This window comes from Vicia villosa, linkage group LG6 (assembly GCF_029867415.1).
Source record: "Vicia villosa cultivar HV-30 ecotype Madison, WI linkage group LG6, Vvil1.0, whole genome shotgun sequence".
Classification (NCBI taxonomy): domain Eukaryota; kingdom Viridiplantae; phylum Streptophyta; class Magnoliopsida; order Fabales; family Fabaceae; genus Vicia; species Vicia villosa.
The window spans coordinates 10,036,584-10,061,682 of record NC_081185.1 but is presented as its reverse complement, the minus strand read 5'-3'; the positions used below and the strand labels follow the sequence as shown (position 1 = coordinate 10,061,682).

At 34.2% G+C, this 25,099-nt stretch overlaps 3 protein-coding genes and 1 long non-coding RNA gene across 4 annotated transcripts; 1 reads left to right on the top strand and 3 right to left on the bottom strand.

The window, feature by feature from the left end:
• Positions 1-2,811: 2,811 nt before the first annotated feature.
• Positions 2,812-4,921, bottom strand: LOC131608877 (UDP-glycosyltransferase 83A1-like). The gene is made up of 2 exons (XM_058880458.1): positions 4,317-4,921; positions 2,812-3,877 (listed from the first exon to the last, which is right to left on the bottom strand). The coding sequence occupies exons 1-2, from the start codon at positions 4,795-4,797 to the stop codon at positions 3,024-3,026; spliced, it is 1,335 nt and encodes a 444-aa protein (XP_058736441.1). The 5' UTR covers positions 4,798-4,921; the 3' UTR covers positions 2,812-3,023.
• Positions 4,922-10,915: 5,994 nt separating this feature from the next.
• Positions 10,916-11,584, bottom strand: LOC131613180 (uncharacterized). The gene has a single exon (XM_058884872.1). It carries the CDS (start codon positions 11,582-11,584, stop codon positions 10,916-10,918), a length of 669 nt encoding a protein of 222 aa, XP_058740855.1.
• Positions 11,585-19,147: 7,563 nt separating this feature from the next.
• On the top strand, positions 19,148-22,274 carry LOC131608874 (UDP-glycosyltransferase 83A1-like). The gene is made up of 2 exons (XM_058880456.1): positions 19,148-19,746; positions 21,060-22,274. The coding sequence occupies exons 1-2, from the start codon at positions 19,260-19,262 to the stop codon at positions 21,902-21,904; spliced, it is 1,332 nt and encodes a 443-aa protein (XP_058736439.1). The 5' UTR covers positions 19,148-19,259; the 3' UTR covers positions 21,905-22,274.
• A 114-nt stretch (positions 22,275-22,388) lies between these two features.
• LOC131608876 (uncharacterized) lies at positions 22,389-24,831 on the bottom strand. Its single transcript, XR_009285869.1, has 3 exons — positions 24,624-24,831; positions 23,894-23,940; positions 22,389-23,600 (listed from the first exon to the last, which is right to left on the bottom strand). It is a non-coding gene; the product is annotated as an uncharacterized LOC131608876 (long non-coding RNA).
• Between the last annotated feature and the right edge of the window lie 268 nt (positions 24,832-25,099).

The following is a 25,099-nucleotide window of genomic DNA, read 5'->3' as shown; positions in this document are numbered from 1 at the left end:
CCATTCCTAACATCAGGGCCCATTGCACATGTCTCAAATAATTAAGGGGGCTTCAATTTTGTGTTGGATTTTATAGAAATATAATAAAATAAATAATATGTAACTCTGATTCTGAAAATAAGTAGTATTTTGAAAAAAAGTCCATGTCGTATAGAATATTTCAAAAAAATGAAATTTTTAGCAGTTTAAATTTACAATGATTACAATTTTGTCGACATTTTTGTATGGTTGTGATTGCACCGACTATTTTGTGTGATCCAAAATGAATCCAAAATTGTATAAACGAAGATCATGTATTGTTAAGAAAATATCTTACAGTGACTCAATTTTTGTTTAAGGCAAAATTATACTTCAACGAGGTGAAACCTCCCGTAGAGTTTTGGCTTTCAGAGGACACTATATGTCTCGCCGTCTTGAGATCCAAGTTGAAAGATTTGTTGCCCGATACCGAGAATAAAAAGGCGGATAAGATTGAGTTTTGTGCAGACCAAATATATACCGATGGAAAGGTGAAATACGATCTTATTAAGTTGAAGACCGATGAAGATTTGAAGGTTATGTGGAGAATATTTCACCATAGGTTAACTAAGAGATAAATCGAGTTTGATGCGACAATTTTAAGATCTGCCGACGACATAATCATTATATGAAACATCAAGAATTATCTGGTAGTGTCTAGGTTTTGTTATTTATTACTGTTAGTTTATGTTAGTTGTAATGTGTTAAGTTATGTTCATTTTCCAAACATCTAATCGACAAAATATTATGTAATAAAAAGTACGGTACTCAATAGTCTCTATCAAAAAATATACAAATAATATAAATGTAAAATCAAATATCTAAATAGGTCCCCTATGGGCTATGTGTGCTGCCTGTGATAATCTGGTAAAAATTTCACCATTTGGGTTTACCTAACCCATGAGGTTATCCATAATAACAATGATCATCTGTAGGCGCTGTTGGTCATCAACACCAGGTGGAGGCGGTGACACATCATCGACAGGTTCCCGAATATCTGAAGTCATAACATCATCCGTATGCTGAACATGTGTGATGATGTGAGGGTGTGATACAGTAAGGTACCACTCCAGGTAACCATCCTCACACTGTACATCATGCTGAACCTCCACTGCGCTATCTCTAATTGCACGGGCAAAACTGATGATGTTACTCTGAAACCACATGTCAATGCCTGAACTTAGAATAACATGAACTGGTTGTGGGATGCCCTGAACATATCCATACGGGCGCAAACACCTCTCATGTAAGTGTCTTGCCACTAAGGTATCCCACCACATATAATCAAAAAATAGAGATGACTCTTCAAACTCACGATGGACTCAATGATCTTTGTAGGGTATCCAGCTGACATCCTCTACTGTCAGCGCGTCAAGTCTCGTTCTGTACTTAGAAACACCACCTGGATCTCTTTGCCTAGCCATCCACCTCTTCCTTGTTGGGAGCCAGCAGGTGTATGCTGCACCCTCTTGTCATAAATGGTGGGGAAATGCTCGTTTATCCAACACTGATAAAAGAACATAAACAAATCAAGAAATGTCATACATAATAGTTAAATAAGAACTAAATTACAAATAATAATTTTTAATATACATATAATATACTCAAATAGCCAACGAGCTTCTTGGTCTCAAAGACAGTCATAGTTCCAAGTGCTGTATATAGGACAATCAACGCAATGCACCCCAAGTTCAACTGGTATGCTCAAGGCTACTGAACAACCACATGTAGTGAGCATCAATATAAACATGAGACTTATATGCAAAAATAATACATGCTAATAGATGTAGCATGTATACCCTTGCAACTGCCTGATACATTTTCTGCTCCACAAGCTCGGTATACTTGTCCTGAAACCAAGACATCCGAAAGTGAGCTCTCCTATTACATTCAAATTCCTTTAGCACAACCTCCTTAGTAACTCTCAAATCCTGTGTACCCGCAATACATGCAAGCTTCTGGTTAATAACACGAGCGAGATGAAGAATCTACCGGGAATGGGGAGATGAAACAAGGAAGGGACATCATCCAAAATGATAGTAATATCCCTAAATAGAAGATGAAAGAAAGATGTCTCCTTGTGCCATTGCTCAACAAAGGCAGTAAGAAGTGAAACATCAAGTATGATGAGTGAGCAGTCAACCAGTAATAGGAGACCGCAACCATCGATAATTCGCCTGACCTGCTCAAGCATCAGAACAGCTGAAAAGCTCTTCATCTGAAATACATACATTTATTTCAGCATTTTCAAAATTCACGCTAAATATACAAGAGTTTTTATCGAAAATTTTAAAATTTCTGATAAAAAATCATGAAAGCTGTGATTTTTTATCGTTTATTTCAACATTGCCAGTAAAAAAACATGAAAAAATGAAAAAATTCTTGCTTTTGATGAAATTGCCGGTATGAATTACAAAATTTCTGACATCGCCAAATAAATTATGATAAATGTGGGAATTTTGCGCGGATTTAAAAAAATAGTTTTAAAGTTGTGAAGGATAATATAGTTAATTCACTGTGGGAGTGACAAATATAAGTTAGGGTGACACGTTGTATTCTTAGCATAGGCACATGATAGTAGTATGGAACAAACCCAAACACAAACTAGCATCACAAATTGAATTCTTTTTCTAAAAGCTTATGCTGTGGCACATGAATTTTTCTGTGAATAAATTTGATAAGACTTGTGAAAGAGAAGACTGTTAAAATTATTTTGATGTACTTTTTGGATGCATGCTTTTGTTTTTATCATGAAGGGGAAGAATGTTTAGAAAGAATCATTAATTCATTTCATCATGTCATTCGAAAGATAGTGTAGAATTTCTTTGTAGATATTCTGCCTGCGTAGTTTTTCATATTTCATGATGCGTGCATTAGCTTAGTGAAGTTAAACTTTTGGTCCATTATGATGAGTGCCTTCTAATGTATGCTAAAAATAGAAATAAAGTAAAACATAGACAAAAATCCAATGTTATAACAATACCCAAACAATTACTGAATTATTATTACTTAGCCCAATTGATGAAGTTTTGGAGATTCTTTGAAGAATGACCTTCTTCTACTATGTTATCCAATGTCAATTCCTTAAGCTTCAAGGATCTTTCTTGTATCCCTTGATCTCCAAGCAACTGTTCAACTTTTTTCTTTATCTCTTCCCTTAATACTAACCCATTTTCATCTTTGTTTAGTTCAAGTCCAACTTTCCACACATCACAAACATATGACTTGTTAACAAATTGATCCCCGTAAAATGACCAACACAAGAAAGGCACACCACAATAAACGCCTTCTATAGTAGAATTCCAGCCACAATGACTAACGAAACACGCTATAGACGGATGGTTCAATATCTTCTTCTGCGGTGCCCAACCAACAATCTTCCCTTTATTTCCAACAAATTCATTCGGATATGCATACTTTATCTTGTTGTCATTACTCGGACGAACAACCCAAAGAAAAGGCTTGTTCACGAGGTCAAGTCCTAAAGCTAGTTCGTTAAATTGGTTTTGGTCCATAATTGCCAAACTACCGAAGGAAACATATACGACGGATCGAGGTGGATGTTGATCTAGCCAATCTAAACAAGTTGTGTCTTCTTGCCAGAATGAACTTTTGTTACTTTCATTTTCATGTGACATTAATGGACCAATTGATAGAATCTTTGGTGAGATAGAAAATGTTGCATGCTCTAAATTAAAAGTTGTGTTGCAAATCCACCAATGTCCTAAATCTATGGCTAGCATCTCTTGTGAAATATGATCAAATAAGATTTTGTCATGGGCTTTCCATGGAAAGTTTGTAGTTTCCATCTTAGGCATATTTGGAGAGAGTTGAATTTCTTGTGTTTTTGTTGGAAATCCTGCAGTGACAAAAGGAAATTATAAAAGTCCTCACATTTCTAAGAAAACTAGTAATTAAATATCCTTGAGTAAGCGTCAGATTAAACTGAAGCCGTTCTAATTGACTAAACTATATATAGCTCAGTATAAGCTAGATTATATTCATTTACATAATCAAACCACTTTTTATTCAACCAATGACTTGGTCATTGAATTATTATTCTTTCTGGTCCATTCTATTCCGCCGCATTGAAAACACACACTACCGTGTCAGAACCCTATCTTTCTCTATCATCAATTATTTCTAATTTTTATGCGGAAGACTAAAATTCAGTCTAAATCACGTTTAAACTCAAAATCTACAAATTCTAACTTGAGTAGAATTAATTATAAAAAATCAATGTTATGTGTCTAAGAGTAAATATTTATAGTAAAAAGTGAACAGTAAATAATTCATACCTTCAGAATCAATAATTCCATCATCAATTAATTGAGGAATTCTATAACAACAAGCCAGAGAAGTAGCAGAAGCAGTCCAAAGAAGAGCACCTTTAATTCCCAATTTGACTCCAACTTCCAAAGCCCAACCCATATTAAAAGTAACAACAATACAAGACACCTTATTCTCATCATCCAAATCATTCACTTCTTCAATGAGCTTTGGAAGCATCAAAGGCATGTTTCTTTTGATTGAGAATATAACTTTCTTATGGTTACTTCTATCATCTTCAGGCTCCAAACCATCTGGAAGTGTGACAAAGTTTATTGTTGTTGTTGGTTCATTTTTGAGGTTGTTTTTGTTGATTCTTTTGTGGATGTAGTCTGTGTTGAGGAAAGTGATCTTGCAGCCATGTTTGGATAAAAGATGAGAGAATTGCATTAGGGGATTTATGTGACCTGGGATTGGGTATGGAATTGCTAGAAAGTGAGGAATTCCCATCAGATTGAAAGTTGATTTTCAGTGAAGATGGAGTGATTGTTGGCTAGGAAAATATATACTATTATATAGTAAGGATAAAAATATTAATGTTCCATGGTAAGGTAAGAAAAGTATATTGTAATATGTTTGGTTTGAATCGGTTTTTGGTAAGAAAAAAATGTTTGAATCATATTTGGATTGATTTGATTTAGTTTGATTTTTAATATTTTTCAAAAATTGAATCCAACCAAATTAATCGGTTTGGTTTGGTTCGATTGATCGTTTTACAAAGGGGTGGCAAAACGGGCCGCCTGTCCCGCCTTATGCCCGCCAAAAAACGAGCAGGGCGGGCATGTCCGTCCCGCCAAGATGGCGGGTTGGCAGGCGGCGGGCTTACCCGCCTATTTTTATTTATATTTTTTTAATAGATTAATATGCTTTTTTTTACCTTTTAATTAAAATTTTCACTTATTTTTTAAAATAATTTTTTATAAAAGTAATTTTTTAACAAATTTACTCTAAAAAAATATTACATATATTTATAAATAAATGTATAAAATAAACCATCAAGAATTGCAATTACTAGAATTAACTAAAAAAAGAGTGAGTTTTGGCGAGCGGCGGGCTTTGGCGGGGCGTGTATGGCGGGCGGCGGGTTTTGGCGGGGCGGGCTTTGGCGAGCGGCGAGTCTAAAATCCCAACCCAACCCGCCAATTTTTGGCGGGTGCGCGGGCGGCCCGGCGGGCCCCGGCCCGTTTTGCCACCCCTAGTTTTACATATATATTTTTTTTCTAAATATTATATTTATCAGTGTATTATCCACTATCGTGTTTTCAGTATATTTTATACTCTTATACTATCATATTTGAAATAAAAGATTTATAGTGTAATTATATCTGTTGGTTCGATTCATCGACTTAACCGTTCATACAAATTATAACCGAAAACCAAATTAAACCACATCGATTTTTACTAATTCAATTTAATTTTATAATTGGATCAAAAACAATGTTTTATATATTTTGATTTGATTTGATTTATATTGTCGACTTAATTCATTTTTTCTAATCAACTTACACCTTTTAAAAAATTAATATTTTCTTTATGTTTATTAAGCTAAGTGGATAACTAATAAATATATTTTATAATTTATATATGCTAATTAAGTTAGGTGATGTAAACTGTGCTGATTTAGAATTTAGTTCCTAATAACAGTATTTTTTTATAATGTGTTAATGTAAATTAAATATTGGTACTTATTAATCAATCACTTAAAAAAAATAAGTTTAATAACCATTTTTATAAATTTCATTCAAAAAATAATATGTATTGAAAAGAGACTGTTATCATTATTATTTTTTGACAACACTGAATAAAAAAGTGTATTGAAAAATTGTTAAAATTATAATTATACATATTAAAATGAGATGCCTAAGATAATGGTCCTACTCACAATCTAAATAAAATAAACCAATGTCCCTATCAGTTCTTAATAAGTGTGTAGTCTCTATCTACCCAAAAAAAATGCGTAATATCTTACGTAATTGCATTATTTTTAAATATTTTTTTAACACATACATACATTATGATACCGCCTCGAGAAAAAGTTAGGTCATGACACATTTTGTAACGTAATTGAAAATCAAATCCACTAAAAAAATATGATAGGTGGGATAAAGAATATCATTCATGGGAAAATTCTTATGGACAAAATCAACACATAAATTTACACATAATCAATCATATTTTTTTATTAATTAAAATATTTAAATAAGATTGTCTCTTTTCTCCATTAAACCAACCATCCCATAATGGCAATTAAAAACAAAATTAAAATTTTAATAAATATCAATTTTCTTATTTTTTATTGGTTGTTACTAAAAATATGAATTTAAGTTCGTATCTGGACAAATATTTCTCTATTAGTGACTCATGCAATAATAAATTGGTAACACTGATTAATCAATCACTTTAAAAAAACTAAAATTTAATTATTTTTTTTAATAAATTTCAGTCAAAAAATAATATGTATCGACTGTTATTATTATTTTTGATAACACTGATTAAAAAAGGCTATTGAAAACTTGTTAAAATTATAATTATACATATTAAAATGAGATGCCTAAGATAGTGTGGTCATACTCACAATCTAAATAAAATAAACCAATGTCCCTCTCAGTTCTTAATAAATGTGTAGTTTCTATCTATCCAAAAAAAAAAAAAAAAGCGTAATATCTTACGTAATTGCATTATTTTTAAATATTTTTTTGACACATACATACATTATGATACCGCCTCGAGAAAAAGTTAGGTCATGACACATTTTGTAACGTAATTGAAAATCAAATTCGCTAAAAAAATATGATAGGTGGGATAAAGAATATGATTCATCACACTGAAGTGACTACTAATGTGAAAACAAAATTACAATAACAAAAAAAATTATTTATTCAATTTGATCTAAGTTGATCTAATTTGGAGAAGATATGAGTTATTTGATCTACTATCAATCAAAAGTCTTTAACAAAATATTATAAATGAGTTTAAAAATAGCCCTTCAAATTTATAGAATATCTCTTATTTTTTATTTAATTTGTGCATCAATCTTTCATCATCTAAATACATGAATTACATAGTCACAATGTGTGTAAACGTGATTCCTAACTCTAGATACCTTCAAAGATATCTGAACTCTTAAAATTAAAAATCTTTTAGAATCCATCTTCTTCATATTAGAGAATGAAAAAGAGAGCATACTTGAGAGAAAACAAATATGAATTTGATATATTGAACGAACATAATGAAGTTAGTTACATTGGTTGTTATTCATATAAAGAAGCTGATTTGGTGAGTTGGTGCCTTGGTGCCTCTTCATCAATTATTTAACTAATCAAACTCTAACTAACTCTTTAAGATTAATTTCTTTTACAAGAAAAAGATTAACTCATATCATTAATAATAATATTTTGAATACGTGTTGGAATAACAGTGAAATTATGAAAACTAGTTAGAGATGGAGCCACCCGTGTCAAGGCAAGAGCAAACTCATTGGCTTGTCTTCTAACAAACTTAACATGAGAGTTTCTAAAAAAGAGTGACAACAAACAATTACATTCTCCAGTAACTGCGCCAAAGTCCGAATCATTTGGTTTTGGTGAAGTCACACTATCCACCACACATTTCGCATCTAACTCAAAATTGATGTTATCATAACCAAGGTCTTGAACCTATTTGATATATGCCAAGAGACCTAGAGCTTCTCCAGTAACAACTTCAGTACAAGGCGAATTCTGTGTGGGTTGCAACAAACTGACCTTCATCATTTCAAATCCATACACATATACCTACCTTATTATGAGAGAATGATGCATCAATGTTGAATTTGAACCGACCAACCGAAGGTTTACTCCACTTGGTAACATTTGTCGCATGATCTGAAATCGAGTTATTGGTTTGAAATTGTTGGGCATCTCTCCATCCCGCCAACAACTGTGAGGCTCAACTACATATGCTGACTAATGATTCTTCAATTTGATTCCAGAGATGGTTATTCCGACCTTTCTAGATGCTCCATAAGATAGTTGAGAAAACTGCCTGTTGATCTTGATAAGAGACATGTAAGAAGGAAAAAATCACAAAAGAAAACAAGACTCCATTATTAATCAACTACTGTAGAATAGGCCAGAGACCCACTTTTTCCCAACACTCAATACTCTTCGGGCACTGAAAAAATAGGTGATAGTTGTTTTTTTTCACCATCCCTACAACCAACATAGCTAGAAGAACTATTAACTCCTTTATCTAAAAGTCTCCTTCTAGTAGGCACACAGTTCCTACAAAGCCGCCACAAAAAATTCTTAACACTTGGAGAGGTCTTAATATTCCATACCAGGTTCCATCTCTCATCAATCCTAAGATTAGAGGTGTCAATGGCTTCATTTATACAATACCGATACGCACTCCAGACAGAGAACCTCCCATTTCTTTCAAGCTGCCAGTTTAATTTGTCCACTTGAACCGCTTTAAATAAAGGAGTATTGAGAACCTTTTGTGCAGTATCTCACCCAACGAGAGAAGAAATCAAGATCAGATTCCATTGTTTACCATTAGGAAAAATCAAATCCGAGACTCTGAGCTTTGCCACAACCGAGTTATCTGGCCAAGGATTAACCAAAGAAGTAGTATCATACAACCATTTCTGATCCCAAAGCGAAATGTTCTCTCTTGACCCTATACTATATTTATAACCTCCTCGTACCACAAACTTAGAACTCCAGATGCTTCTCCACACATAACTGGGATTGTGACCAATAGCAAAATCCAGAAAATCACAATTTGGAAAATACCTGGCTTTGTAGAGACGAGAAACTAGATTGTCAAGATTTATCATAAGACTACAAGCTTGTTTGCTCAGCATAGCATAATTGAATGCACTGATATTTTTGAAACCCATGTCTCCTGCACTTTTTGGCATAGACAAACGATCCCAAGAAAGCCAATGGATGCCTGTCGCTCTGTCTCTTTTATGACCCCACCAGAAGGAGTTCATCATTTTCTCAATCTCATCAATTAAAGTAGAAGGAAGTTGAAATAAACTCATAGTATAAGTCGGGATTGATTGGAGAACATATTTGATCAGAGTTTCCCTCCCTGCTTGAGATAGACTTCTACTACTCCAAGTATTTATTTTCTTCCAAATTCTATCTTTAACAAACTTGAAAACGGCTTTTCTACTTCTACCAATAATAGAAAGAACACCAAGATAGTTACCAGTACCTAAGACTTTTTGAACCCCCAAAGAATTAGGCAATAAAGTCTTATTATCAGAATCAACATCCCTGCTACAATAGAACTCAAATTTCTGAAAGTTGATAGCTTGGCCCAAGGCTTCTTCATATGTGACAAGAATATTTTTCATCACATTAGCTTTATTAATATTAGCTCTGAAAAAAAGAAAGCAGTCATCGACAAACAATAAGTGAGAGATAATAGGAGCATTCCTACAAATTTTTGTGCCGTGAATATCTCCTCTAGCTTCAGCTTGCCTAATGAGCGCAGAAAGACCTTCCGCACAAAGGATAAACAAATACGGGGGTAAGGGATCACCCTTCCTTAACCCACGCCCGGGAACAATCGGCCCAACCATATTTCCATTCATTATAACAGAGTAATCCACAGTTTCAACACACAACATCATCCACCCAATCCATTTTTGACAAAATCCCATAGTGGCGAGTAGGGGTGGCAAAGCGGGCGACCCGCCCCGCCCCGTCATATGTCCACCCAAAAAAGAGCGGGGCGGGCAAGCCCGCAAATTGAAATGGGCATAAAAACCTAGCCCGCCCCGCCAAGGTGGCGGGTTGGCGGGCAGAGGGCTTGGCCGCTTATTTTTTTATATACTATTTTTTTCATTTTTTAATAGATTTTTTACATTTTAATTAGATTTTTCACATAGTTTTTAGAACAATTTCTTATAAAGCATTTTTAAACAAATTTTACTTAAAGTTATTGCATATATTCACAAATAAATTTATAAAATAAAACCATCAAGAATTAGAATTAGTAGAATTAACTTTAAAAAAGCGGATTTTGACGGAGCGGCGGGTTTTGGCAGGCGGCAGGTTTTGGAGGGGCGGGCTATGACGGACGGCGGGCCTAAAATGTTAACCCAACCCGACTTTTTTGGCAGGTGCGAGGGCCGACTCGGTGGGCCACGACCAATTTTGCCACCCCTAATGGCAAGGACATCCTTCAAATAATCCCAATCTATCATGTCATAAGCTTTACTGATATCAAGCTTAAGAGCTATATTACCAACTTTACCTTTAGTCATTATCTTCATGTGATGGACCACCTCAATAGCAACCATAGCATTATCCAAAATAGATCTTCCAGATACAAAAGCCAATTGATTATCAGAGATTCACTTTACTAGAATTCTCTTGAGACCATTTGCAAGGACTTTTGCTATCACCTTATACAATACATTACAAAGGGCAATCGGTCTCCAATCCTTCATAGAAGTTTGGACTTCTCCTTTTGGAATAAGAGTGATGTTGGTTGAATTTAGAATTTAAGGGAAAATACCATTCTCGAGCCAAGAGCAACCAACATTGAAAATTTCGGTACCACAAGTGTCCTAGAATTGATGATAAAACCCAGGATTTGAACCATAAGGGCCAAGACTCTTATCAGCTTGCATGGGGAAAATAGCATATTTGAATTCCTCAATAGTGAAAGCATCTGTCAACATAAAATTACCTTCATCTGAAATGGATGTTGCAATAGCTTGTATGACCCGATCGCGAGAGCTTGGCTTCTTTTGAAATAAATCTATAAAATAATCATGAGCTGCTTTAAACATCCCTTCAGTGGAACTAGTAACTTCCCCGTTTTCCTTCGTGAGAGATTTAATAGTGTTGATTTTTTCCCTCACTGTAGCTGTAATATGGAAGAAACGGGTGTTGAGATCACAATCCTTATTCCAGTGAGCTTTTGCTCCTTGCTTCCAGTATGAGTCATCTTTAATTAGTAGAGAATTCAAACTTCGTTTGAGCGCTGTGAAATAATTGAAATTTCTTTCAACAACATGATGCCTAGCTCTATCAATCTGCTTGCAAATACTGTCAATTTCCTTTCTAACCTTGTAACAGTGGTTTTTACTCCACTTTAACATCTCTTCTCCACATGCATCCATTTTCTCTATGATATCATAATGCTCACAGTTTAGCCAATGGTAATCCACAAATTCCTTAAAGCCCAATTCGGTTAACCATGTGTTTTCGAACATGAAACTCTTGTGAGCCATATGCTGAATCGTACTAGTTTCACAACAGAGGAAAATGAGGGTAATGATCAGAAGAGGGAGCCGTTAAACATTCCAGCCTTGCGTTCAGAAATAGCGTACCCCAATCGATATTAGCCATAGCTCTGTCCAGTTTTTCTTCAACAGCTCTGGCGGTTCCTAAGCTCTTGAACCAAGTGAAAGAGTACCCATCCATAGGAATGTCAACCAATCCTGCATCTTGAACAGCTTGCCTAAAACCACTGATTAACCAATTTGGTCTGACTACTCTGCCTTTTTTTCATCAGAAGAAAAAATATCATTGAAATCTCCAATGATGCACCAAGGTAGATTAGAGCTGTCAGCAAGGTTATGAATTAAGTTCCAGGAATTCCTCCTGCGAGAGATCTCAGGAGATCCGTAAAAACCAGTGAGCCTCCACACGCTATTTTTAGAATCTTCAACCAACATGTCAATATGATTATTTGAATAATTTTGAACAGAACAATTTTTGGATTCTAGCCATAAGACAACCATACCGCCACTTATACCATTATGACTCACTATAATACACTATAATATCTCCCCTCAAAGGGAGGAGTCTTCTTAGTGTAGAGTAGTTTTATCTACTGCTCTAAGTTGATCTTGAGAACTAGAAACCTTAATGAAGACAAGGTTTAGTATGTTAGACGAAGAAAATTTATTTAGAGGGGGTGAATAGATTCCATATTAATTATTTTTGGTGAAAGTACTGTATTTTAAAATCATTTTAAACTATGGACAGTGGAACACGCCCGAATCAATTTGTCTAATCCGAACCGTTATCAGAAAATTCGGATCGTGTCAAAACCACTAAGATTTGCAATGATAATGAAAAACAATTGAATCAATATATTTCAATAATCAACATAATGCATTTGAATTTAAACACGCAAGTAATCTATTTCCAATGAAATAATTAAAGAAAAACTAAGTGAAACAATTTATCGGACACTTATTGTGCAGTCAATTTTGATCAGATTTTTTTATGGTTTTGTTGATATGAGATCCAATTGCAATCACAAGGATGGTAATCAACACAATAAAACAATTTTGAAATGATAAAGAATCTATCTAATCATATTGATTTCACAATTTGTGAATTCAATAATTTACTATTGAAAGTAAATGAGAGAGATAGAGAGAGGACAAAAAGATTTGTTTAGGCAGATCACCAGTCGTCCTTGCTATGGCTACGTCTGCCCTCAATTCCAAAGGAATTGAGATAATCAATCTTACTTTGCAAAAATATTTTACAAGAGAAATGTAGCAACCAACCCTACAAACCATATGTTTGATGTTGATTCTAACTCTTTCTCTTCCTTGATCTTGAGCTGATCAAGTTACCCAACAATGCCAATTTGATCCTCTAGTTACTGCTACTTATTTGAAAAAATCACCATTCTTCAAACCTTTCACTCGGTTGAATCAAAATTGCAAATTATTGTAACCCGATAATACCAATCGATACCCCAATTACCACTACTTCTTCGACAGAACCAATTTCTTCGAAGCTTTCACTCGAGTGAATCCAATTGCGAATTATTGTGACCCAGGACTCCCAAACGATCCTCCGGTTACCATTACTCTTTCGACAAAACCTCCTTCTTCGAAACTTTCACTCGACTGAGTCCGAATTGCGAAGTTTTGTGCCAAACCCCCAAATCAACACCTTGAAATTGGAGGACAAACCCTCATAATTTTTCCCAATGAAATCCTCAAAGATTCTCAACCCAATTTAAAATTCAACAACCTAAATTGGACGTTATCAACCTAATCTAGATGACATCTAAATAAAGATAGGTTATGTGTAATTTGTTGGTGTGTATGCATAGGTGTGAGGTTGAAGATGAAGAGAACTCATTGTATGTTTACAGTTTCCTCAACTTTGAAATGATGCATGTATGAGGTATTTGTATGTGTGAAAGTTGGAGGTAAAAAATAAACTAGAGATTTAGAAAAATTATGCAGAATTTCATGTTGGCTACATCATGTGTCGAACATACGAGTCATGTGTCGACTCAAATTAATGCATGTGCTTACCTATATTAAGTCACGTGTCAATTAATGAGAAACAAAAGCTACAGGCTTTAAAATTGAGCAGCACGTGTCGACCTATATCAACTCATAGAAGAAAGTTTTCTTCTATGTGTCGACCTATATCAACTCATAGAAGAAAGTTTTCTTCTATGTGTCGACCTATATCAACATGTGCTTACCTATATCAACTTATAGAAGAAAGTTTTCTTCTATGTGTCGACCTGAAAGCACTCACGTATCGACACATTCAAACAGAGGCTATGAGATTTAATAATGTCCCACATGTGTCGACTCATAGCATGTATGTGTCGACACATAAACCTGTTTTTCATATAAAACGTGATTTTTGATGCATAAAACCTTTTCTAAATGCATTCTAAGTTCCATAATACTAAGATGCACATTAAGATTCAAATTATACCATCTAATATATAGAAACGCTAAAATATCCTAGTTTTGACATCATGCAAAATATCTAATAGGAAGTTGCACTCACATAGTCAGGATATCAACATTTTGCAAATTAGCTGGAATGTGCTTGACATAAAGAGTCTTGTTGATGAATTTCTCCCTTAGAAAAAAGATATTCAGCTCCATGTGCTTAATCTTGGCATGAAGGACAAGATTATGAGAAAGAACAAAAGTTCTTAAGTTGTCACAATAGAGAATAAGTTATAGAGTGTCTACTTGAAGCTCTGTTAAAAGAGAGTGAACCCAGAGAACTTATGTTGTAGTGTTTGCAAGGCTTTTCTGGTACTGGAACTAGCTACTAGGTTTTGTTTTTTTTTGGACCACTAAGAAACTAGGTTGAGACCAACTAAATACATGATCCTGATGTTGAATTTTTATCATCAGGGTCAGAACTCCAATCAACATCAGAAAAAACAGTGATATGAATAAGCTTAACAGGACTTGCTAATGAGATACATGCCATTAAGGGTGTACATGGGTCGGTTTTAATTTAAGAAATCGTAAAAAACGTTAATATATAAAAAATTAAATAAATATTAAAGAATTCCATGTGGCAATTAAAAATTAAAAAAATCCTGCTGGACTGCCACCTATAAAGATTCCATTGCCCAGTCAGTACAATAGTGGCAATAAGGTGTCTGGAAATGGAATATGGGTATTACGAGGGGGGATTACAATGTTTTTTCTTAAGGGGGGAATCAAAAAACGCTTCAACGGCAGGGGTAGAAAGCATTTAAACCAAAAAGAAAAGACTCAACTGGGGAATACAACTTCTCAAACAAAAGGCTATGAGAACACCTTAGCAAAAGGCTAAGACAACTTCTGGAGATAGGGAATGATTTCTCATGCAAAAGGCGGTGAGAAATCCTCAGCAAAAGGCTAGGAGAAAGATGGAAATGAAATATTGTAACACCCCGAATATTATAATTATTATTTAGTTATATTGTTGTGATTTAATTGATACAATAGATGGTTTGACGATGTTATGTGTCGGGTAATGTCGGGTTTGAGTCATGTTGAGAATTATTCTAATTTAAATAGTTTATTTGAAATTAGGAATAATTGTTAGAATCATTATAATAATTTAAATTGGATAAAATGAGTAGAAAGAATGAGGGCAAGGTGGTCTTTACATGAGAATCAGTGAGGGTACGGAAGGAAGATTATAATAGGAGTCTAAGGGTTATTTGAGTGAAGAGAGATAGAGAGAGAGATCGTATCATTTGGAATGATTGCTCAGAGAAAAGTAGAAGCGAAGAAGCGAGAAAGGAAGCTAGGGCTTTGAAGAATCCTTCCTTGGAGTTTAGGAACGTGCAATCTAAGGTAAGGGGGAGTTCTTACTTTCTAAGGGATTGTATAATTCTAGATATGTGAGGATTTGATTGCCATTATTGTATGATTTTATTGTGAAATTGCTCTTGTTGTGTATGAACCTATTTGATGGATTGTTGATGTATTTGTTATTGCATTGATGCATTGGATTGTGTAAATGTGTAGAAATATGGTGTAATATGTATGTGTAATCATTGATAATGAGAAGCATGATATTTGGTTGCAATTTGGAGGTTTTAGTGTTGAGGGAGATGATTTTCTTATTCTGAAAAGTGCATATTTTTGGGACTGGTTCAGGTGTAACTAGTTACCAGTTTGAAGGTAATCGATTTCCCTGTGTGAAAATAGCATAGAAAGGAAATTATGGGAGGGTGTAACCAGTTACCTGTTTGGAGGTAACCGGTTACCTTATGAAACAAAAGCGTAGTGATTTTGGGTTACATGGGTGCAACCAATTACCAGTATATGGGTAACCGGTTACCACTGTGCTGAATTGAATTTTTCTAAAACTTTGAAAATCCGTAACTTTTTACTCGGGAAATGACACTTTAGTAAAAGTATTTATTGAGAGGCTAAAAATACTTTTTATCTCATAAAAATACTTTTGAACCCAATGGGTGAATATTTATTAGGAATTGACACTTTTTCGTGTGAGACTTTGTATGTTATGCTGGGATATGTGTATGCTTTTATGTGTGACGATGTTGTGTGAAATTCTTGATCTGTACAAGTCATATGTTGCACGTATGGACAACAAGTGACCTGTATTGCCGTGTCACATTGATGGATGTAGATATCAATGTGTTATGTTTGTTGCATGGTTGTGTCACATGCATTTTGTGTTGTGGACTTTATGATGTTGGTTGGCTCTGATCCTAGATGACATGGATCGGGAGAAAGGTGAGCCAATTTATTCACAATTGGTGGCTCTGGTCCTAGATGTCGTAGATTCAGGAGCGATGTTGGTACCACATGCATTGGGTTTGTGAGTCGGTCTCATTGCATTGTATTGTTGTTGACATTGATAAATAAGTTGTGTGATTGATGTGTGAATCATATGATAAATTTTTTGGATGGTATGGATGTGTGAGATGTGGAATGTATGACTATGCATGATTATATTACGATATGCCTATTATTAAACATTCTTTTATATTGTTGTGATATTTCACCCTTCTGTTGGAATGATGCTTTATACGACATCGTGCAGATAGTCAGGAGTAGTTCCGAGGCTACAGAGTTTGGAAGAGTTTGCTCTTAATTTCCTTTCGAGTTGGCGTCATTGCTTTGATACATAACATCGGGGGACGGGGGATGAATTCTTAGTTATTTTTTTCCGTTTTGATGATTTGTTTGGAGTCTTATGAACTCCTCGTTATTGGAAAAAAATATTGTTTTCTTTGTTGGATGCAAATAGTTTTAACAATGATTATGATTCTTTTCCGCTGTGTAATAAAAGTAAAATTGAGGACTATGAAGTTTGTTTTGGTTCATCCTTAATTCGTGTTAGGGTTAAATGGCTTTCACCCCCTGCAATAGTAGCGAGATTTGATTTACCCCCCTTTTAAATTTTTTTTTGGATTACCCCCCTATAATATTAAAATTGTAAGTCTTTTGCCCCCTAAGAGGGAAAAATACCCCCCCTGTAAAATATATATTTTTGATTTACCACCCTCGTTTTTACACGCTTAGGGGGGTGCCCAAATATTACAGGGGGTAAATCAATTTTTTTTAAAAGGGGGGTAAATCAAATCTCGCTACTATTGCAGGGGGGGGGGGGGAAGCCATTTAACCCTTCGTGTTATGCATCTACAAATAATTGAGCAGGTTTATAAGTTTGAAAGTGTGACATCCTAATTGTATGTTTATTATTTTGAAAAATTTACTCTAATTATATATTAATAATTACTGAGGAAATTAGGGTGTTACATTAGTGGTATCAGAGCAGGTCGGTCCTTCCGGCCAAGTTGTTGAGTCAATATTGTGTTATGACAGTTGAATACTGTTGATGTGTTTCTTTTAACGATTATTTTTTGAGATGGTGTGAAACAGAGAAATGGTTGGAAGAAACGATGCTGCTATTGCTGTTGATTTGCAGACAGTTGCTTAGGCTATACAACATCAACCTAATGTTGGCGGGAACGATGTGTCCTGTATATTGGAAACATTTCAGAGGAATCATCCGCCGACTTTCAAGGGTAGGTATGATCCTGATGAAGCACAAACTTGACTCAAGGAGATTGAAAGGATCTTTTGAGTCATAGACTGTTGTGAGGCACAAAAGGTGCAGTTTGGTACCCATATACTGACAAGAGAAGCTGATGACTTGTGGGTTACCACTCGTCAGAGACTGGTATCGGTGGGTGAGGTTGTTACTTGGGCTGTATTCAACAGAGAATTTCTGAGGAAGTATTTTCCCGAGGATGTGTATGGAAAGAAAGAGATTGAATTCCTAGAGTTGAAACTAGGGAATTTGTCTGTAACTGAGTATGCTGCTAGTTTTGTGGAACTGGCGAAGTTTTATCCGCATTACAATGATGTAACTACTGAATTCTCGAAGTGTATCAAGTTTGAGAATGTGTTGCATCCGAAAATCAAGCGAACAATTGGATATCGACAGATTCGTAGATTTCCATAGTTGGTGAATAGCTGCAGAATTTACAAAGAGGATAGTAAATCTCATAACAAGATTATGAGCGAGAGGAGAGGCAAACCACAACAGAACCGTGGGAAGCCTTACAGTGCTCAAGATGGCAAGGGCAAACAACAAGTTGCTGGTGGTAAGAGGCCAAGTGGGGGTGGTTCTCCTACTAACCTTAGATGTTTCAAATGCGGTGAGCTGGGACACCGAATCAGTGAATGTAAGGGCGATGTAAAGAAGTGTTTCCGTTGTGGTAAAAGTGAACATGTGGTGGCTGATTGCAAGCATAAGGCGGTGATATGCTTCAATCCGGTGGAAAGATGTTTGTTTTAGTAGGGAGTCAGGCATCTAGTGAAGACATATTGATTAGAGGTATATGTTTCATTAATAATACTCATTTAATTACTATAATTGATACTGGTGCTACACATTTCTTCATTGCTGCTGATTGTGTGAAAAGGATGAATCATGTGTTGTCTTCTATGAATGAAGAGATGATTATCGATACTCCAGCTAAGGAATCAGTGACTACTTCTCTAGTGTGCTTGAAATGTCCTTTGTCAATCTTTGAACAGAGATTTTACCATTTAAAAATTCTACAAAGTTATCGACAGGGATCGAATCCATAATCATTAAACATAAAAGTAATGTGACACACTTTTTATGACGTCTTTCGTTACCTCGCATATGACACAGAAATAACAACTCATTTTCAACTGAGGTTAAATGTGTTTCACTATGTTATTTTAATCTTCTTGTTCATTTTACAAACATACCAAACACAAAATCTAACGAAAATGACAATGTCTTACAAAATTAGGCAGCACCTCATTGTATTTGATGTTTCTAGTTTTTCAAACCATCCAAAGAATGTTAACAATAGCATTTAAGACGTGGGAGAAATCAATACGTATACTAAAAGCAGCCAATTCCAATACGTTTAAATGAAGAGGCAATCAAAATCACTTTTAATAACTAGAAAAATCAAGTATTTGGCCTTTCCAAATCCACCAACCATGACTTTAGTTTATTTATACATAGAATTTTCAAAGCAAATCTGCATAACATATAGTCTCCACACCACTATAAATAAATACATAGCACACATTAATTTTTCACCCAAACAATTCTTCAATTCTTCCCATAATATAATTATTTTCTAACCATTCAAAAAAAATGAACACATTGCCACATTTTCTTGTTATACCCTTTCCAGTTCAAGGACATGTCAACCCTCTTATGCAACTCTCACAAGTTCTAACCAAACATGGTTGCAAGGTCACATTTCTACACACTGAGTTCAACCATAACCGATCGAAAACCGGTGGTTCGGCTTCCGGTCTAGACAAGATAAATGTGGTGACACTTCCAGATGGTTTGGAGCATGAAGATGTTAGAAGTGATATGAAGAAAATTACATTATCAATTAAAAGTACCATGCCTAGTAGACTTCCAAAGCTTATAGAAGATGTTAATGCTTTGGATGTTAACAAAAATAATAAGATTAATTGTATTATTGTTAGCTTTAGTATGAGTTGGGCCTTGGAAGTGGGACACAAATTGGGAATCAAAGGGGCTTTGTTTCATCCAGCTTCTGCTACTTGTTTGGCATGTGGTGTATGCATGCCAAAATTGATTGAGGATGGGATTGTTGACTCTGAAGGTAATCATTTTTTTATTTTTATTATTTTAAGTAGTATAGTAATTTTTTATATTCAATAACTTAAATATTTATTTATTATTCGAATTTAACATAATTAAAAATTATTTAAACTACTTATTAAATATTTTAAAAAACAATATGTAATATTAGAAAAATAAATTTTTATTTAAAAAGCAGAAACAAATGAAAATTTATTACTGAAAAAAATTAAAGAATTACTTATGAAAATTTAAATATAAAATTTTAAATTACTTTTATTAAAAGCATTTAATATTATAAAACATTATAAAAATACTAAAGTAATTTTATATAAACAAAATTTTTAATATGAATTTAAAATAAAATCGGACTACGAGCTCAACAACATAAAAAAATGACGCACAACATGTAATGTATTTTTAGATGTGAACGGAATTTTTTTTCATTAATTAAGTTGGTTACAACAAATCGAAATTTACTTAACACGAAATTAAGATACATATCAGAACATAATCAAATATAAGAAATTACAACTGTTAAAACAATTTCATCATCTTCATGCATCATCATCATAACGTCGGTGTCATTTTTGACCTCCTCCCATCAACGTTGAGGTTTTCCAGTCGCAAGAGAGGTGACGATTCGAAGTCGCTGAATCCTTCTAATGACTCCGCCATCTTGAATATCTTCGTCTAACCAACGCATCAAGGACCTCTTAAGATGGTCAATCGAATGGAAGTTTCAAAATTTTATTCTAATCGGGGGTTTACCGCCGAAAAAATAACATGGTGGCCACCCCTTTTGAAAATCATTTCGGAAGTCATGAGAAAAAATTGAAGGAGAATGGTAGAAAGAGAATAGATGTGTGAAGAATGGTGAAGGATTGGATCCATATTTATAGAAAATGCATAATAAAACTATATGTCACTTCACTTGGCGCATGCTCCTATTTTTCACATGCATGCACCAAATGAGATGGCACCATGTCACCTATGTGCCATATGAGTTGGCGCACATGTTTTGGTCATTTCTGAAATCTGATTAGTTACGTAACTTATTCTAAAACATGGTTATTTGCGTATTTTTTTAAAAAGTGGTTATTCATTAAAAAAAATCACACAATTTTTTAATTAAAGTAAAAACAAACAAAGAGAAAGAATTGTGCTTAATTTTTGAAGCATAAAGTTATTCAATGAAGTTTTGGGAATCATTCCAAAGAGACACACATGACAAAAAAATTCTTAAGCTCATTATCTTAATGATACTTAATCTCATGAATTTTTAATTAGATGAATTTGACACCAAATATTCATGGTCTCATTTATATATTGCAGGAAATCCTACCCAAGAAATTCAAATTGCTCCCGACATACCTATGATGGACGCAACAAATATTCCATGGCATGGTTTAGACAAGATTTTCTTTGATCATATTCTCCAAGAGATACAAACTATAAACCTAGCTGAATGGTGGCTTTGCAACACTACTCATGAACTTGAGCCAGGTGTTTTTTCCATATCACAAAAATTTCTACCAATTGGTCCATTGATCGAAAGTAACAACAACAAAAATTCATTGTGGCAAGAAGACACAACATGTTTAGATTGGTTAGACAAGCAAAAACCTCAATCTGTCATATATGTTTCTTTTGGTAGTTTAGTAGTAATGGACCAAAACCAGTTTAATGAACTAGCCCTAGGACTAGATTTTCTTGACAAACCTTTTCTTTGGGTTGTTCGTCCTAGTAACGACAACAAGGTAAACTATACATACCCTAATGATTTTCATGGAAGTAAAGGTAAAATTGTTGGTTGGGCACCACAAAGAAAAATATTAAACCATTCATCCATTGCTTGTTTTATAAGTCATTGTGGTTGGAATTCTACCATAGAAGGTGTACATGCTGGTGTACCCTTTTTGTGTTGGCCATTTTTGACTGATCAATTTCTTAATAAGTCTTATATTTGTGATGTGTGGAAGATTGGACTTGAATTAGAGAAGGATGATAAGGGGTTTATATCAAGGCAAGAGATAATTAAGAAGGTGAATCAAGTAGTTGGTGATGATGATATAGAGGAAATGTGTTTGAAAATTCAAAAAATGACAATTAATAGTATAGTTGAAGGTGGCCAGTCATCAAATAATCTTCAAAAGTTTATTAGTTGGGCAAATAATTAATGTTCTTATGATGTTTTTCTTTTGTTTAGAAAGAGTGGTGTTCTCTTATGATGGTGAAACATAATGAATAATATTATCAGCTGACATTTATTTAAGTTAAGTAGTATGTAATAAACATTTTTTATAATTGGTTTAAAGTTAATGTTCTTATTTTCATGTATTAAAAAAAAATGGAGCCCAACTGTACTATAATCAATATAAAGTAGCCCCTCAACTCTCTATCTTTTATGTTGGATGGAGGAATAGGTAGATCTTGTCATTACACTCAGCATGCCATCAATCATCATAAAAAATGCTCAAGGAATTAGAATGAAAAACTGGACTAGTTTTTCTCTCTGCTTTTCTTCTGACATGTATATCTGTGATATATCTACCACCTTTTCAATATCATACATGTGGTATAAGTAATAGACAGACATTCACTTCTTCAATATGTCATTGAAATGCACAAAATTGTAATTGTAATGTCAACAAAAATGCAGAAGAATGAAATGAGTTAATTTTATTTTCTTAAAGAAAATGTAATTCAAGCTCGAACACAATATATTATTCTATAGCCAATGCCAGCCTGACGAGTAAAACGGATGCAAATTGCAAACAAAGAAGGAGCTGCCAATTGTAATCTGAGGTTGATGTGTCATATCTACTTTACAACTCCACCAAATTACTATAACCATTGTAGCTAAGTGACTAATGAGAAAGCAAAGCACGACTCAAGCCTTCAGATTCGCTTATTACCAACAGTACTAACAGAATGGCGTGCTTCAGATTCGCTTAAATTACCAACCGCTACTAAAACAGAGTCAAAACCAGTCCTACCTAGTCAATTCAACAGGACTAACAGAAATTCACGCTTCAGATTCGTTTAACTTACCAATACCTACTAAAACAGAATCAAAACCAGTTCTACTACGAAATCGAACAGTATCCACAGGATTAACTTAGGATATAAATATCAACCAACATTTATTTATTCTAGACTGCTACTAAAGCAGTGTAGTCAATAGTGGCCAATAGCAGTTAAGAACAATCAAACAAAAACATACAAACCTACAAAGTTAAATCTACCAAATCAAGTAGAACAACAGAAGCCAATGCAAAATTAAGCATGAATAGAGAATCAGACATGACAACTAAGAGTCACCATTTTGTAGCTTAACCAAGCCTATTATGGGAATCTTATCAGTTAGTATATTTAACTCAAAAATAAAAAACAGGCACCAGTCTCTATTTTAGAAGTGATTACCAAAAACTACACTCATCTCAAAATGTGCTAAAGATGCAGGGGTTGGTTGAAAGAAGAAGGAGCTTTAATCAACACAGTACTTTCCCTGCATATTGAAAGCAACACAATGGAAAGCTATCAAAGAGTTCAAGAGAGAGACATAGCAAAAAAGCAAGGTATGTTAAGGGAAACTAAAACACAATATGCAGAAAAATTGAACAAAAATAGGGAAAGCCATGTGTTGGCTACCTATGCCGAAGTTATAAAAGGTGATGATTCTGCTGCAAGGAGGTTACAAGAACAAAAGCAATGAAACATTAGTTGACATTCATTCTTTCAAATTATGGCTATATTCTAAAAATCCTAAGAACTTCATGAACAGAGAAATCAACCTGAAATATAGCACAAAATCAACTGTTGCTGTGTTGTGATGATGGTATCAAGTAGAACTCGTAGCAAGAGTGTTCCTCACTGTGGATCATCAAAGTAGAAAAAGAAAGAGGAATATGATATGAGTTTTGCTGCTTCTTATTTCAAAGGTATATAATTAGCCAATAATCATTGAACAACATGCCATGCAAATTTAACTCATTGAAATGAAGAAATGAAACTCTAAGCAAAAGTCGAAAGTTGTGTAGAAAATGAGAAATCAAAAAGACTGACAGTAGAATACCTTTTCATTTTAACTGCAAACCAACATCATATAAAGTAAAATTTGAGTAAAAGAAAAGCAAAGCAACCACTAGAAAGTTTCAGAACTTTACCTTATTCTGATCAATTTCAGAAGATGCAAGTGCTTCAAGAGCTAATCCTGTGAAATACAATAGATAATTATAATATCAGGATTCAGGACAGAGATATGATATGTTAATTCTAAACCATTCATTTTGTTAGTGTCAGAGTATTTGACTAAGTTTATTTATAACACACTCATGATCTAATGTTCAAAAATATATTTGTCACACTAGCTAATGTTTCAGGGCTTAGATATGTTTCACACTAGCTAATGTTCAAAAGAAGTATGGCAAGCGGATTGAGTGTCACAATAGCAAGCCTTAAAGTATGTCTATTCTACAAAAATATCAATTACAATAGGTAAGAAAACATGTTTTCTCTTGAGTATAGTCTTCTTAACTTCAACAAATGCTGAGTTTACCAAAAACACTTACATCATTCAAATGGAAAACTCGGCGAAACCAGAAGTGTTTTCTAGACATCTAGATTGGTATTCATCAAAAGTGAAATCAGTTTTGTCTAAATCAGTAGAAGCTGAAATAGACAACAATGATGAAGAGAGAATCATTTACAGTTACAATACTGCTTTTCATGGAATGGCTGCTAAATTAAGTGCAGAAGAAGCGAAAAAGCTAGAATCCCACAAAATTCATTTCAAACAAAATTACACATAGCAATAGGAACTAATTTGTGAGTATAAACCCTAATTCTTCAGCTACCAATGTCGCTCAAAGTATAAAACCCCTAATTCTTCCTTACCAATGTCGTCACTGTGAAATGGTTTCCTCTCAGCTTCGTTTTTCAATGAGAGAATGAGCGAAGCCCTTTTCAGTCGACACAGGAAGTTGAGGGAATGAGCAAATGAGCGAAGAGACGAAGTTCACAGAAGCAACGCGAAATGCATGCTGATCGGTGTAAGCGATGAAGTTCACAGGTGTAAGCGATGAAGTTCACAGAAAAATGGGTTTCGCGGTATGCATGCGATGCGATGAAGTTCAGTGAAAATGGATATGCAAAAACTATTTTGTTTTTGTATATTTTAATAAATTATGTTATTAAAGAGTTTTAGTATATTTTATTCACCTAATAAATATAGACCAATTAATATTGCCATATAGATTATATATTTTGAGTTATAAAATTAAACAATTTTTTTTTAATATAAATTTACACCCGTTTTTTAGTTTAAAATGAGTAATTGAAATTTGATTATAATAAATTTTTTAATTTAAACC